This window comes from Canis aureus, chromosome 22 (genome assembly GCF_053574225.1).
Source record: "Canis aureus isolate CA01 chromosome 22, VMU_Caureus_v.1.0, whole genome shotgun sequence".
Lineage (NCBI taxonomy): Eukaryota > Metazoa > Chordata > Mammalia > Carnivora > Canidae > Canis > Canis aureus.
This window is the reverse complement of record NC_135632.1, coordinates 2,987,012-3,003,398: the sequence shown is the minus strand read 5'-3', so window position 1 is coordinate 3,003,398 and position 16,387 is coordinate 2,987,012. Positions and strand designations below refer to the sequence as shown.

Below are 16,387 nucleotides of genomic sequence, written 5' to 3'. Positions count from 1 at the left end.
TCCCCACTGCTTGCAAGCCTTCTCATGCTCATGTCTCAAATAAGTCTTAAAAAACCTATAAAGGACATTATTGGTGACATTTGAGGAAATTTATACTTTTAGTATTAAATTTCTTGGATGTAATTGTGTATTGTAGTTATATAGGGGAATGTTCCTGTTGATAGGAAGTACATGCAGAAAAGTGTTTTGGGGAGAGAAAGATCTATCATTTATTTTCCAAGACTTAAGAGGAAAGGAGTACATATAGATAGAAATAATGCAAATGCGACAAAATATTACCAATGTTGAATTTAGGTGGAGAGTGGGGTTTATTGTGCCATAGTTTATTTAAAAAAAATTTTTTTTTTTTTAATAATCTGTACAACTGCTGTGGGGCTTGGCCTCATGACCCTGAGATCAAGAGTTGCATGCTCCTCTGGCTGAGCCAGCCAGGCACCCCTGTACCATATTTTCAACCTTCTGTAAGTTTAAAAGTTTTCAAGAAAAGGAGGGTAGAACAAGCATATAATAAGGTCAGGAGCTAGAGAGTTTAACTCTTTGATTTAACCCTTGTAGGCTCAAATTTTGTTCAGTGTTGTGAGATGATTTTTTTTTTTTTTAAAGAAAACCTTCAGTGAAGTTTGTACTTTTTTTTTTTTTTAATTTTTATTTATTTACTATAGTCACACAGAGAGAGAGAGAGAGAGAGGCAGAGACATAGGCAGAGGGAGAAGCAGGCTCTATGTACCGGGAGCCTGAGGTGGGATTCGATCCCGGGTCTCCAGGATCGCGCCCTGAGCCAAAGGCAGGCGCCAAACCGCTGCGCCACCCAGGGATCCCAGTTTGTACATTTCTAAAGTACGTAAGGTGTGAGGTAATTTTCTTTGAAGAAAATGTACAGTTTGTCCCGAGTTAAAGGTGTGGTGAGCTTAAATAAGTAAATATGCTACTTCCACTAGCCTTTTTGGTAATGAAAGGATTATTGTGGGTAGTTGAGTAACCCAGATGATGTGTGTGTGTGTGTGTGTGTGTGTTGGGGGTGGTTCTTAAAATCTCTTTTAACCCTAAAACTTTCATTTTGGCAACTGAAGTCTCTTAAAATGTCTTTTTGGAGAGCAACTACCTGAATAGATTTAGTACTGAGAAAATTGACTTTCCAAAATCATTTGTATGGTATATAATACTACTTTTCTCAGACATCAAAATATTCAGTCACATAAGCAAACTTTCTGAAGTAGTAAAACTGCTTTTAAATACAAAAATATCAAAATTAAAATAACTTTGAAAGTAGTCTTCCAAAAAAAAAAAAAAAAAAGAAAGAAAAGAAAGAAAGTAGTCTTCCAAAAATATAATGCATATTTATTTACCCACTTTCCTCTTTCTGCCTTTTCCAAGTGCTAATTGTTTTGGGCTTTGAAAAGAGCTACATCTACCTCCTGCTTCTGCCATTGTGTCCCCAGGCAGGTGACATAGTATCTGAGTCTCATTGTCTTCATCTGTAAAATAGAAATACATGTCATTATGAATAAGAAAATGTGTAAAGCACATGAAATAACTAGGTGCAAAGGGAATGTTCCCTTTTTATATGAAAAATCTTTGTATTGTAAAAGAAAACATGGATACAGAAAACTATGCACAGCCAATGTATAGTTGAATGAATTATAAGTCATGCGTGCTTTTTATCCAAAGTATTGAAAGGTTTTTTTCTCTAAAGCCCAGTAATTTTGTTAAGCATATGTGTTGGTACAGCGAAGGTTAGCATGGCCCCTGTGCAAGGATGACAGGCAGATTTGTGAAGTGGTCCCTATTTTTCCATGCAGTGACCTGGATGGAGCTACAGAGCATATTGCTAAGCAAGATAAGTCAGAGAAAGACAAATATGATTTCACTCATATGTGGAATTTAAGAAACAAAACAAATGAGCAAAGAGTGGGAAAGAGAGAGTAAGGCAACCAAGAAAACAGACTCTTAACTGTAGAGACTGAACAGATGGTCACGGGAGGGGGGGTGGGTGGTGGGTTAAACAGGTGATGGGGATTAAGGAGTGCAGTTGTGATGAGCACTGGGTGTTGTGTGGAAATGCTGAATCACTAAAGTCTACAAATATTACATTGTTAACTGGAATCTAAATAAAAATGTAAAAAGAATATTGAAATAGGTCATTCTAGGTTTGTAGTTTAATTTTGATTCCCGTTCTTTTATGCCTTGTATAATTTTCTTAGTATTTTTGAGTTCGTCTGGAAGTCATACTTTCTAGTTTTGATGTTTCTTTTTGGCTTGCTCTTGTAGGGATGTTTATTCCTTATTTTTTTTTTTTTTACTTTGAGTAACATTGGGTTTGATTTCTGTAATTTCACTTTTATGTGAATATAATTTTTCTGAGTTTTAGAAGGAATCTTGGTTCTTCTAAAAAAACTTTTACAGAGCCCCCTCTTCTGTTGAAATAATGGCAGCTTGTTTTCTGATGATTCCTTGCTCTGATTCCTAACCCTTATTTTATTTTATTTTATTTTATCTTTTTTTTAATTTTTTTTTTCCTAACCCTTATTTTAGTATGACCCTTCTATTTTCCTTCTTTGCCCTTGTCCTGCTTAATTGTGTTGGTTTCTAGCAGTTGTTCCTCATTTCTGAGTCTTGGCCTAGTAAGGAGCCTGGCCTGTTAGTGGGAAGGTTCATGGTGATTAAACTTCCACCCCTTTAAGCCTTACCTTGGGTTCCCCCCACCACCCATGCACTATTGGAGTAGACACCCCACCCCCACCCCCACCCCCCCGGGGTGCAGCCGCTGTAGTTGAGTTGGACCTTGTGCTTTCTTTTCTTTTCCTTTTTTTCCCTCCCCTCCCCTCCCCTCCCCTCCCCTGTGAGAGGGATCCCTGGGCCCTCAGCGGTTTAACGCCTGCCTTCCGCCCAGGGCGTGATCCTGGAGTCCTGGGATCGAGTCCCAGTTTGGGCTCCCTGCATGGAGCCTGCTTCTCCCTCTGCCTGTGTCTCTGCCTCTCGCTGTGTCTCTCATGAATAAATAAGTAAAATTAAAAAGGGGGGGATGGGGGGGCAGAGGCAGAGAATCTTCAAGCAGATTCCTCTGCTAATTGGGGAGCTGGACCTGGGACTTGATCTCACCACCCTGAGCTCGTGACCTGAGCTGAAACCAAGAGTCAGGTGGTCAATGACTGAGCCACCCAGGTACCCCTGGGCCCTGTGCTTTCTAGATAGTACTTGTTGACTATTTTGGAATTCTAGTCTCAAGATACTCAGGGAAGCTAGGCTGTTCCCCACAAAAATGCTGTAACACTAGAGTTTGTGACTGTGGTGGTTTATTCCCACCAGCTTGTATTTTGGAGGATAACTTGTCAATTAGTTTTTGGTTTTGCTGCGTAGTTGTTCAGTGATGCCTGGAAATTCAGGAAGATCCAGAAATGATACCATTTCCATCTTACGAGAATCTGCCAGGTTCGTCTGCTTATTGTTGCATTAGGGCACCGGTATGGTTTGTGTCCTTATTATTGTCTTATTGATGTCTTAAAAGGTATCTTTATGACCATTTACTTATTATGATGACCTCAAGTCAGTTGAGAGGCATGCTAACCTTTTAGGCTTTTGTGTTTATTTTTTTTTTTAAAAGATTTTATTTATTTATTCATGAGAGACAGAGAGAGAGAGAGAGAGAGAGGCAGAGACCCAGGCAGAGCCTGGGCTCAGACCGCTGAGCCACCAGAGCTGCCCTATTTTTATTTTTTTTTAAGGATTTTGTTTTTTTAGGTAATCTCTACAGCCTGAGACCCAGAGTCACACACCCTACAGGCTGAGCAAAGCAGGGACCCCTGTGTGTTTACTTTTTAATAGATCGTATAAATAGATTTAATAGATTTTTCTGTCATGTAGTGTTGAATTTTGTCTCTACTATTTGCCTTTACACCTTCTTTTCTCATTAGGGTCCTTTTTCTAATCGGTTAAGGTTTGGAAGTCTCATCAAGCTTTATAGCTCTATGTGAAGTAGGAGTGTGTAGAGTCTAGGTTTTGAGGGAAAGGAAATTTTGCTTTCATGACTGGTGACCTTTCTGCTTTCCCTGGAGTTGTTGAAGCTTTGTGCTGGATACCTGAGGTTGAAAGAATGAGGCGAGGATTCAGTATTTCCTCAATGACCTCGGATGTCATATGATTGAACTTTTTCAAAAAATTGGTAAGAAACCAGTATACATTATTCACTTTAAAATGCGTTTATTTGGGGAGCCCGGGTGGCTCAGTGGTTTAGTGCCATCTTCAGCCCGGGGCCTGATCCTGGAGTCCCGGGATTGAGTCCCGCATCGGGCTCCCTGCGTGGAGCCTGCTTCTCCCTCTGCCTGTGTCTTTCTCCCTCTCTCTCTGTGTTTCTCATGAATAAATAAATAAAATCTTTAAAAAAAAATGCATTTAAGTAAAAATTAGTTGGTTTAAAGAAATAGACAGTCCTCACCATATAGTAGTCAAATGACCATAAAAAGATTGTGCAAGCTGAAATCATGCGAAGCAGTGTTGTTGTTGTTTATTTTTGAAGAGTATGAGAGTGCATGCACAAGTGTTGCAGGAGGGGCAGAGGGAGAGAATCTTTAAGGAGACTTGCTGAGTGTGGAGCCTGGTACAGACTTGATCTCAGGACCTATGAGATCATGACCGGAGATGAGGCAAGGAGTCTGATGCTTAACTGACTGAGCTACCCAGGCGTCCAGAGAATCTTAAGCAGGCTTCAGGCCCAATGCAGAGCTCATTGCCGAGCCTGATCGCACCATCCTGAGATCATGACCTGAGCTGAAATCAAGAATTAGATGCTTAACTGATGGAGCCACCTAGGTGTTCCTCATGCAAAGGAATTTTAATTAATCCGTGGGAAGATTATAATGGTTTTAGGTCCTTTAAAATGTTTTGTTAAAACATGGGCAGCCCTGGTGGCCTGGTGGTTTGGTGCTGCCTCCGGTCCAGGGCGTGATCCTGGAGACCTGGGATCGAGTCCTGCATCGGGCTCCCTGCATGGATGGAGCCTGCTTCTGTCTCTGCCTGTGTCTCTGCCTCTCTCTCTCTCTCTCTCTCTTTGTGTCTCTCATGAATAAATAAAATCTTTAAAAAATATATTTTCTTAAAACATTAAATCTTACTGTTACTTATACAAGTGTAGAGAAATAAAATACTGCGGCTGTTTAGTATAAGTTAAAACAGCACAGTGAGAATTCCGTTTTCTTTGTGAAATTCTGATCGAGACTAGTTTAAACAGTGCTTCCCTTTATATCTTTTCTATGCTTTTTTTTTTTTTAAAGATTTTATTTATTTATTCATGATAGTCACAGAGAGAGAGAGAGAGGCAGAGACACAGGCAGAGGGAGAAGCAGGCTCCATGCACCGGGAGCCCGACGTGGGATTCGATCCCGGGTCTCCAGGATCACACCCTGGGCCAAAGGCAGGCGCCAAACCTCTGCGCCACCCAGGGATCCCTCTTTTCTATGCTTTAATGGTTTTCAACATTTTATCCTTTACAATTGAAAGGTCATGAAATATCTCCGAGAATTTCTATAATGTTAATTATTTCCCTAGAGTCACTTTCTCTGGGACATTGGCATCCTTTTCATCACAGTTGCTTTCCTCAGTGATGTTGATAAGTTCGCCTTCACCAGGCTCCTCCGGCTGTGCATTTAGAGCCATTCAAACTGCAGCAGTGTCTACACTGCCGTGGCCACCTATTTCTCCTGTAACCTCATTTACATCGGATTCTTATTTTACTTCCAGTGTGTTACTTTTCATTTCTTTGTTACAGTTTCATCTGGGTTGATCCCTTCCCCCTTTGGATTATCCATGGGTTCAAAATGTCCTGTGGATTTATCACTGGGCAACGAGGAGGTAACACAACTTTAGCAGTTGCTTTTTTGTGTCCAATTGCCAGTAAACTTTGAAAGAAGGGACACACTGGTCACTGGTCATAATATTTATTTGCGATGATTTATGGATTGAAGAGCTGGCAGTGAAGTTTGTACTTAGTGTAATTACGAGAACTGGTAACTGAAATTTGAGCCGTGTTGTTGCAGACTCGTGTTAACTAAACCGTGATAGAAATCATAACTCAAATTTAGGCACGCTGGTATCTTGCAAAGTGAGAACTCTGCCTACAGTGTAAAAACAGGTTGTACTTGGATTTGGTAAACAGTATAATAGAGATAAAGGGACTGAAATCTGAGAAATGTACACAGTAACAAAGTAGTCATTCAAAAACACTTCTTTTTAAAGTCTTTTATTTTTAAGTAATCTCTGTACCCAACATGGGGTTCAGACTCACAACCCTGAGGTCAAGAGCAGACCAAGTCCGCCAGGCGCCCCAGCACGTTCTGCCCCTCTCTCCCCTCCTCCCCCTCCATTCCCTCTCTCCTCTCCTCTCTTTCTTTTTTAAGTAGGTTCCACGCTGGATGCGGAGCTTCCTGCCTGAGTTCAGTGCAGGGCTTGAACTCATGACCCTGAGATCAAGAGCCAGGTGCTTAACCGACTGAGCCACCCAGGCGCTCCCACATTTTCTTTTTTTTAATTTTTTTTTTTTTATTTATTTATAATAGTCACACAGAGAGAGAGAGAGAGGCAGAGACACAGGCAGAGGGAGAAGCAGGCTCCATGCACCGGGAGCCCGACATGGGATTCGATCCCGGGTCTTCAGGATCACGCCCTGGGCCAAAGGCAGACGCCAAACCGCTGCGCCACCCAGGGATCCCCCACATTTTCTATTCTTTACAAAAAAGTAAGATTAAGGAATTTTAGGGGATCCCTGGGTGGCTCAGCGGTTTGGCGCCTGCCTTTGGTCCAGGGCGCGATCCTGGAGTCCCGGGATCAAGTCCCGCGTCGAGCTCCCGGTGCATGGAGCCTGCTTCTCCCTCTGCCTGTGTCTCTGCCTCTCTCTGTCTCTCTGTCTATCAAGGATAAATAAATAAAATCTTTAAAAAAAAAAAAGATTAAGGAATTTTAGATGAATTCTTTAAAGAGTAGTGTTTGTGTGTAGACTAAGGGCAAAGGTCTGAAAGGAAAAAGTTTTAGCATTTCTTGCACTCTGTAAACTTCTTTCTGTGATCTGCTTTTTCGGCACATTGTTCAGTATTTATATGATTAAAATCTTCATTTTTGCCATCTCAGTAATTCTTTCTGGCCTGTGGTTCAGTCCATCTCACAAATCCTTTGTGGATGGCCGTTATTGTTGCTTGTTTCACTACTGTAGCAGAAGTGTTAGGGATTTTGTGAAGTCTGCATTTATTTTTTTCGTATAAATGGAAAGGAAGGAAGGGAATGGAAAGGATTACATAGGTGTGTGAAGGGCTGGCTTACGCTTTTTTATGTGCAGATTTTACAGCTGGAGGGGGAAAATCCCCAGGAATGTTTGTTGTAAACATTTAAAACCTACTGAAGGGTATGAAGAAAAAAAAATTTAAATCACCTGTAGCTTATCAGTCTCATACAACCTCTGTTAATATTTTTCTGTTTATCTGTCCGTTGGTATCTTCTTTATATGTGCATATACATTCTTTTACTTGATGAAATATTTTAAAATGGGATTATTATATTCTTCCTACAAGTGTTTTTCCAGAGTACATACATGTTTTTAAAGTTTTTTCTTGTGTAAAAGATACAAAAACAGAATGGAGACTAGACTGAAATGAACACTGTGTACATTTCATCCGACTTCAGTCATTTCGGTACATAAGTAATCTGGTTTCATCCATACCCACCTACTCTTGCATTAGTTTGAAGTCGGTTCCAGGTAGCTGTTTTAGCATACATAGTTAAGAATTTTACATTTTGCCAAATTGCTTTCCAGAAAAGCATTATCAATGTATAGTTGACAGAGATAAGATTTAAAAAGCCTTTTAAAATTCTGATGTTATGGGTTAGATGCATGTGTATATATAGCATTTTCCTCCAGTAATACAAAAAAATCCCAATCAGGTGAATTTGAGCATGCTTATACTCTGGCAGCAAACTTTCAGTTCCTCATCAGTGTATCCCTCATAGGAATGCTGTGACTGTTAGATAGGATGACCTTATAATTTATTAGTAAAACTAGGATGCTTTTGAGATTCAAAGGAGGCACTATTAGTAATAATGCCAGTTTACCAGGCATAAACTAGGATTGTATTTTGGCACAGCTGGGTTGTATACCCACTTTATCAGATAATACATATAAGATGCATTTATGTATAAAGGTGACTGTATTACATATTCAGTAAATGCTGGCTTTTATTAAAGTGTTTATGTATGCCCATGTATGGATATGTATAAAAATCTTCCCTTTAAAAGGTATGCTTTGAATTGGCAACTCAAAGTCCTAGGTTAACAGTTTTTGTTTGTTTGTTTGTTTTTTCTGTGTGGTTTTGGAACTGATAGTGACCACTGTTTTTTAAAGGAGCTCTAAATTTTGTAATTAAGAGGAGATTTGCCTTAATATTTGCAGCTGGAGAATGCTGGAGGAGACCTCAAGGATGGCCACCACTATGAAGGAGCTGTTGTCATTCTGGATGCTGGTGCCCAGTACGGGAAAGTCATAGATCGAAGAGTGAGAGAATTGTTTGTGAAGTCGGAAATCTTTCCCTTGGAAACACCAGCATTTGCCATAAAAGAGCAAGGATTCCGGTAGACTTTTCACTTATATTTTCTATGAGATTGAGCTTAGATTGTGGAATTTTTTTTATTAATTTGCTTGGGCACTGAATTTTTTCTTTTTCAAAGGTTTATTTGAGAGAGCAAGAGCGTGGAGGGGCAGAGAAAGGGGGAGAGAGAATCTTAAGTAGTCTCCATGCTGAATATGGAGCCTGAGTGGGGCTCTATGTCAGGACCCTGAGATCATGACCTGAGCTGAAACCAAGAGTCAGACACTTAACTGACTGTGCCACCCAGGCGCCCCAGGCACTGAATTTTTTAAATGAATACAAAACCTGCAGTGGATTTACAAGAAATTTTCTTCCATCGTTCAGATTTTTTTTTTTTAAGATTTTATTTATTTATTCATGAGAGAGACAGAGAGAGAGGCAGAGACAGAGGCAGAGGGAGAAGCAGGCTCCATGCAGGGAGCCCTATGTGGGACTCGATCCCAGGACCCCGGGGTCATGCCCTGGGCCGAAGGCAGGTGCTAAACTGCTGAACCACCCAGGGATCCCCCCCCCCCCTTTTTTTAGTTAAAAAGATTACCCTAATTTTAATTGCACAGTTACAAGAAATTTTCATTTGAATATTAAGTCATTCATTCATCCCGGAGCATTTGATCAAAGGAATATATACAGTGGCTAAAAGAATTTTGTGTCCAATGACTCTTTTTTTTTGCCTCCTATCCCCAAGAGACTAAGTTTCTAAAATACGAAGATTTCTCAAGTCTGATATAGGGTCTAATTCAACAGCTTATATACTCAGAACTAGTCAAAATGATAGCCAACATATATATATATTCTTCCTTTAACAATTTCTGGTTAATGCTATACCTTTTCTCATGGAATTGATACTCTTTTTTTAAGAGTGTTACCAGAAGCAAGCAACTGCAGTTTATTACTTTAATTGGGTCTTAGAAAAAAAATAAAAAATGATTGGGTCTTAGACAATAATACTGTATTTCTTCCAGGATAGCAATGTTAATTTATCTTAAAAATGTAATTTTTTCCATTAGAGAAATGATTAACTTTTAAAGGCTTCATGGACATGTTTATCCTGTGATTCTTGTTTCTGAAATAGAATGGATTGGAAATCAGAAAAGACAGATTGAAATTTAACTGTGTCCTAGTCTTAGGGTACAGTTAAAAACAGTCCTCTCTTTTAAACTGTAGAATCTTTAGAGTAAGAAGGGACCCTTGAGTTACTCTAATTCAACTGTCTCAGTTTGCCAGTGAGGAACAGCTTTAGAGAATCAAAACACATGAGAATTCTGAATGGCTCTATGTCACATCTAAGCTCCTTTATTTCCTTCACCCCAAAAAGAATATCTCCAGCAAACTAACGTAGGCTAAAATGTTAGAGAATAAGAAGCCAGATACTTGGCAATAGAATGCTAATTATTTTTCCTTGTCACCTGATCATAAACAAATCTTAGGTCCTGCTTGTGTCTAGAGGTTCTTTCTGTGTAGGAGTATAGAACTATTTTGCTTACTATAATCTTTTCTGCTGAGATATCTATTTGACCATCCTTTTCCTAGAGTATTAGTATTATGAGAAGAGAGACATCTTAACCTACTTGTGTTTGGAAGCTTGACCTGCTTCAGATTGGTATTTGGAATGCCTTGTGGCTTATTGGCTTTATAATTACAAGTTAGTTTCAAAATAATTGCAGGGTAGAACTAGGAGATTCAGAATGAATGATTAGCTCTTCTTAAGAGTTATTGAGATAAGAATTTTCCATAATTGGCTTAAGTACTGCTTGAGTTATAGCCTTTACTAAGTCCATTGCCTTTTCTTTTTAATAGTATTAAGAATCTTATAGTCCTGAGTTGTTTAGCAGATTATTGAGGGATGTTGGGCAGCCCTGGGGTGGTTATCTTTTATAAAACTAAGTATAATGTACTGAAATTCTAGAGGTCTTGATAATTAAGTATGTTTTAAAGAATTTTAGCCTATGCATTTTTAAAGATTTTATTTATTTATTAGTGAGAGAGACACATACACACAGAGGCAGAGACACAGGCAGAGGGAGAAGCAGGCTCCACGCAGGGAACGTGGGACTCGATCCCATGACTCAGGATCATGCCCTGGGCCAAAGGCAGACGCCCAACCACTGAGCCACCCAGGTGTCCCTAGCCTATGCATTTTTAAAGAGCTAAGTTGCATATCTACCTTTAGGGCCAAGACTACATCCCTTTAGGATTGTTATCTTAACGATGTAAGATTCATCATCTGGGGAGGTTGTCTTTAGTTTCTTTTGTAGGAGGTGGGCTAACGAACATGATAAATAGCATAATTCATGTTAACAATACAAAGTTCAAAAAGTGGGGTCTTTGAGCTCAGTTGAATTGTTACACTTTTTAAAAACATCCTATCTTGTAATTTTTATGAATTTTTTATTATATCATTCTTAATGGATTATAAACCTGCATTTTAGTTTGTGTGTTTTTATATGACAGGCAGCTGCTAATATAAAGTGATTTGCTTAAGTTTGTAAGAGGATTTTGGTTAGATCTTATAATGCATTTTCCTTTAGAAATGTAAGATAAATCAGGATTCCTGCAAAACTCAAACCTAAAATGAGCTAGAGGATACCTTAAATTAAGTGACAAGCATAGATACGCCTGTATTGTAGAAGAGGGCATGTATGGCAAACCGGGGAACATGAGTAGTCTGAAGGTTCAGGTCTCTGTGATTCCAGTTATTCTTAGCCAAGTGAGAGTGAAGGTCAAGTGCTATCAGACTTTTCCCCCCCCTCTTTCTAAAGAAAATCCAGAAATCTGGATTTTTATGTAAAATTCGTAATACATTAAAATGTTCTCAATCTTTGGAGTGTATGCTGAGGGCCAAATTAGATGTATCAGTGGCCAGGTGAGGAGCCTGGCCTCTGATAGGCCTCAGTTTCAGCCTTTCCTATAATAACAGTTGGACTCCCAAGTTAACCCACAGAATGCTCTGTAAATTATAGTGAAGTTACAGTATTGCCTTGGGTTCTGAGAGAATGCCATATGGGCAAATTCATATGTTAGCTGCCTTTCCAGAGCCCTAGGTAAAACTGTTGAGAATGTTGGGCAGATTTTCAACAGGCAGAGTTAGGTTATTGTTCATACCCTGTCTTCCTTTGTTGTATTTTGCTTTGAGTCATCCAGGGTCTTTTGTGACCTGCTGTACTCCTTGCTTTTCAGAATCTCCGTCTTCCTTTAGAATTTTCATCTATGTCCTTCATTAATGAGGAAGACAAAACAAATTCATGCTAAACCTTTGCAGTTAGAAACATTAGAATTTATGTATTGGAAGCTTGTACTTATTTTATTAACAAGTGAATGTTGGTTGAATTGATGGACTTTCACACGTTGTAATAGAAATGATTAAGCTGTGTGAAGGCTGGATCTGCTACAATATACTGAAAATATAACAAAATCTCTGAATCTGTGCTGAGTCTCCCTCCATGCTTGAAGGGGGAGAGGGGATAAACTTCGTGATAAAACTAGCCATTAGAGGATTTTTCACTGACTCTCTTCCTTAAATCCACAGTGCTATTATCATCTCTGGAGGACCTAATTCTGTGTATGCAGAAGATGCTCCCTGGTTTGATCCAGCAATATTCACTATTGGCAAGCCTGTTCTTGGAATTTGCTATGGCATGCAGGTACATCTGTGAATTTGCCTGAAGAGTGGACTTAATTTATTCTGTTTGTGACTCTCACTATATTAATATTTTCTGTCTTTAGAGTATCTAGCATGTTTAGTTGTATGAGCTAATTTGTGCACTGTTTACAGATTGTTTCGGTGTGGCAAAACTGACCTGAGTGGAAATCTGTTTTTAGAGCTGTAACTATATCACTGCATACAACATAACACTGTCCAAAAAAAAAAAAAAAAAAAAAAGACATTCAAATTTACATGTTACAGAAATAGTATATGGAACTCCTTTATATTTTTTCTCAATTCTTTTATTGTTGATATATTTTTAAAAGATTTATTTATTTCAGAGAGAGAGAGCACAAGAGCGCATACATGTGCATGAGCCAGGCGTAGGGCAGAGGGAGAGAATGATGGGGGGGGGGGGGGAGGACGCACAATCCCATGACCTCGGTATGATGACCTGAGGCAAAATCAAGAGTGATGCGTAACCCACTGAGCCACCCAGGCGCCCACCCCTTACCCTTTAACCATTTGAGAGTAAGTTGCACACATGATATCCTGTTACTTGTATTTCCAAAGGACTAGGGCTCTATCCTGTGTAACTACAGTATAGATATCAAAATGGGGAAGTTAACATTGATTCAGTTTTGTATTTAATGCACAGATTGCATTCACATTTCATTGTTTGTCTCATTGATGTCCCTTGTACTTGGATTGTAGTACTTACTGCATTCAATCCAGGACCATGTGTTCTACTTAGTTGTCACTTCTGCTCCTTTGTTTTGGAACCATTCCTCAGTCTTCTCTTTCATAACCAACAGTTAAAAAAAAAAAAAAGTCATTTCAGTGACTTTGTGGATTATCCCTCCATTTTGGTTTATTTGATGTTTCCTCATTGTTAGGTTCAGGTTATGTTTTTTTTTGGTTGGAGTACCACAGAAGTGATGCTGTGCTCTTAGAGCCATCTCGTTTGGAGGCATGTGATGTCAGTGTGTGCCATGGCAGGTGATGTTAATTTTGATTATATCAAAATTATTGATACAGTATGTGACACGATATTGTATCAAAAACAATAAATAGGGACTGAGGTCTAGAGATAAAACTATTCTTGTATGAGTTAAGTGTTTAGAACTCTATTTTGGCTACTTTGACACTTTTTTTTAGTTACTTTAAATAGTATAGGTTTATTAGACAAGTAGAATATGATTACTGAATAAGATGATAGATGATACTGAGCCAGAAACGTGCTAAATTCTCACTTAGAATGATTTATTCAATAAGATCTATATACTAAGGAGGTGGGAACAGAAATAAATACATTTAAGAAAAGTTATCTCTAGTGCTTGTAAGCAAAATGATATTTTAGTTGAGATAGTTTTTAACAGTGTGTCTTACTTAACCGTATCATTTGAAAATTGAGTTAGCTGGGAAGGTACTCCCTGAGTAATTATTAATTGACATGTTAGAGTAATTTGCCTATTTCTACTGTCAGAAGCGAGATACTTTTTTTTTAATATCAAAGAAGTTTAATAGACTGCAATAAAATAAGCGCCTAGAAAAAGCTTGTGGAATAGATGTCAGTGTTAGAGAAATCCCTCTCCACACATCCTCTAGCTCCATACCCCAATCCCTCAAAACCAAACAAGAAAATCAGAAACAACAAAGGAAATCCTTCCAAGCTTGAATTTCAATGAGGGCCCCTTTACCAATAAGAACACAGTTTCCTACATGATCTAATAGGAAAGCAAAACACAGAAGCACATAAAGTCCACAGATTTCAGTATTTAAGGAACTCGGTATATATTCAAAGGTAAAATAACCCCAACTTTTATAGCTGTACATATTGTTGTAAAGTAAATTAACATATTTTTAAATTTCATATATACACTCTCAAAGGTTCTTCGGGTGAGGTATGTAAACATTGTCTAATGAAAATTTTTCAGTGTCTCAAACCAATAAATTCACAGCATACATTTAATTTTTCATCCGTTAAAGACACAGTGTATTTATCTACCCTCATTAACATAATGGAAATCCAGGCCCAAGAGAAACACGCCAATCATCCGGATTACCATTTGCAGAATTTCTCAATTCACTGCTTTTGGAAAGCCCACCCTCGCACAGGTTGGGAGCACACACTTGGTACCGGGAAGGGGCGAGGCCCTCTGGAGACCCACTCCTTGGGAATCTGGATCACTGGCTTAAGACTCACAAGACAGCAAAAAGGAGCTCACCTGAACAACTACAAAATTGACCTCGGCAATGACAACACTGAGAGGAACCAGAAAGACCTTAAAGGGATGGTAGAGATTCATTTTAGAGCTCCCTGGATCCACAGCTGGATCAGCAGCCCTTGCCCTAATCTCATTCTGAAGGGTCGTGACCTGAAAAAGAATAAAAACCCCACACAGTACCTGAGCTTCAGTTAAATTGCATGGGCTTCCTGTGCTCCCCTGACTTTTTTTTTTTTTTTTTTTTTAAGATTTTATTTATTTATTCATGAGAGAGGCAGAGACACAGGCAGAGGGAGAAGCAGGCTCCCTGCGGGGAACCCAATGTGGGATTCCATCCCATGATCCCAGGGTCACGAACTGAGTGAAAGGCAGACGCTCAACCTCTGAGCCACCCAGGTGTCCCCGTTTTTAAATTTTTTTTTAAACTCAGAATTTTCTATGATAAGAATAGGTGATGTTAATTTTGACTGGATTCACTTGTTTGTGAATCATTTTGATCTCTTTTCTCTTGTGCCTACCGTTAGGCTTTAGCATGTACTAAAGTGAAGGGAGGACAGGGTCAGAATACAAGTGGAATTAATCTAATTACGAGATTCTACTGACTAAATGGAATCAGTGTTAATTGAAATATCAGCTTTTTAATTTCCTCATGATACTCTGGTCCTCCCTAATTTATTATTGAGAATTATCTATTAATTTTTGATTTCTTGTATATATGGCTTAATAATTAAGATAATGTGTTCTTTCTCCCAATGACTGAATTGTTTTAAGTCTTTGGGTTGAAGATAATTTGAAATTTTAGTATGTGGAGCCTTTTTTTTTTTTTTTTTAATTGGTTGAAACTGTTGTGCTTTACTATGAATATTGCACAGAAGGAGGCTGTTTAAAAGGTAGAGAATGAGCAGACCAGTATATTTTCTTTTAGCTGGCTCTGGAGCATTCATTGAAGGAAAAAAATATAAATCAATGTTCACATAAGAATGAATATTTTTATTATACTTGAAACAAGAATAGAATATTAGGAATCACTGGTCTGTAAAAGAGCTTTACTATATTTCATTTCTTGCTAATTGTTATAGTTTTCCACTTTGATTTAGAGGAAATACTGATCCCTAAAAATATGTGATGTTCAAAGTACAAAGGCTACAACAATGGATATTTTTCTTCTCCAGCAACAAGCATTTTCTAGTCAAAGGCTCTGTTCTCTGAAGAGCCAAGTGGTGATAATGAATTTGACTTTGTTAATAACTTATTTTTGAATTTTCTTGTATAATGTTCTAATGAATGTATTTTCTTAGAGCCTTCATCTTGATTAAGTTGAACATGGGAAAGAGGTTGACTTTTTTTATTCATATGCCTTTGCCCTAGGATATATTTACATAACTTATTGATCTCCCATGCTAGAGTAGTCCTACAGCACAACTTAAATATTTTTAGTATATTGAGAGGTATTATTCTGTAAGGAAGAGTCTCACAGATATATTTTTTCAGGACCCACTTAAAGTGAAATGTCTCTGGAAAATGCTGCCTTAATTTAAGTGCTAGTGATTGACTTTTTCCCTTATGCCAGTCCTCCATATAATTGTAACACTTAATTTTTCTATCATACAGTGGGGATCTTACGGTAGCCAGAGCTAGATGTGCTCACGTTAAATGTGTAGAACAATTTGCTTTTATGTCTTTCTGAACTTACGTAGTAGGACAATAGATTAGGCTGAATTTGGTCCTTTAGATAAAAATTGTCTTTCTATAAAATATTGGTATAGATGATACCATCTAGCTAATATGCTGTTTGTAAAGGACCAATATTTCCTCGTCACTGTTAGTTGGATAAGTTTACACTAAAGGTCTCACCCTAGTTTGTACTTTTTGCCCCCAATAGCATCCTGAAA

General features: G+C 38.5%; 1 protein-coding gene and 1 non-coding gene across 4 annotated transcripts in view; both read left to right on the top strand.

Annotated features, from left to right (window-relative positions):
- Positions 1–16,387, top strand: part of GMPS (guanine monophosphate synthase) — a 76,472-nt gene that overhangs the window by 16,801 nt on the left and 43,284 nt on the right. For all 3 annotated transcript variants that reach the window (XM_077864617.1, XM_077864618.1, XM_077864619.1), the window contains exons 2-3: positions 8,429–8,607; positions 12,151–12,265. In XM_077864617.1, coding sequence (XP_077720743.1) covers positions 8,429–8,607; positions 12,151–12,265 — 294 coding nt within the window. The remainder of the gene's footprint in view (positions 1–8,428; positions 8,608–12,150; positions 12,266–16,387) is intronic.
- LOC144294450 (U6 spliceosomal RNA) lies at positions 1,683–1,791 on the top strand. The gene has a single exon (XR_013361828.1). It is a non-coding gene; the product is annotated as a U6 spliceosomal RNA (small nuclear RNA).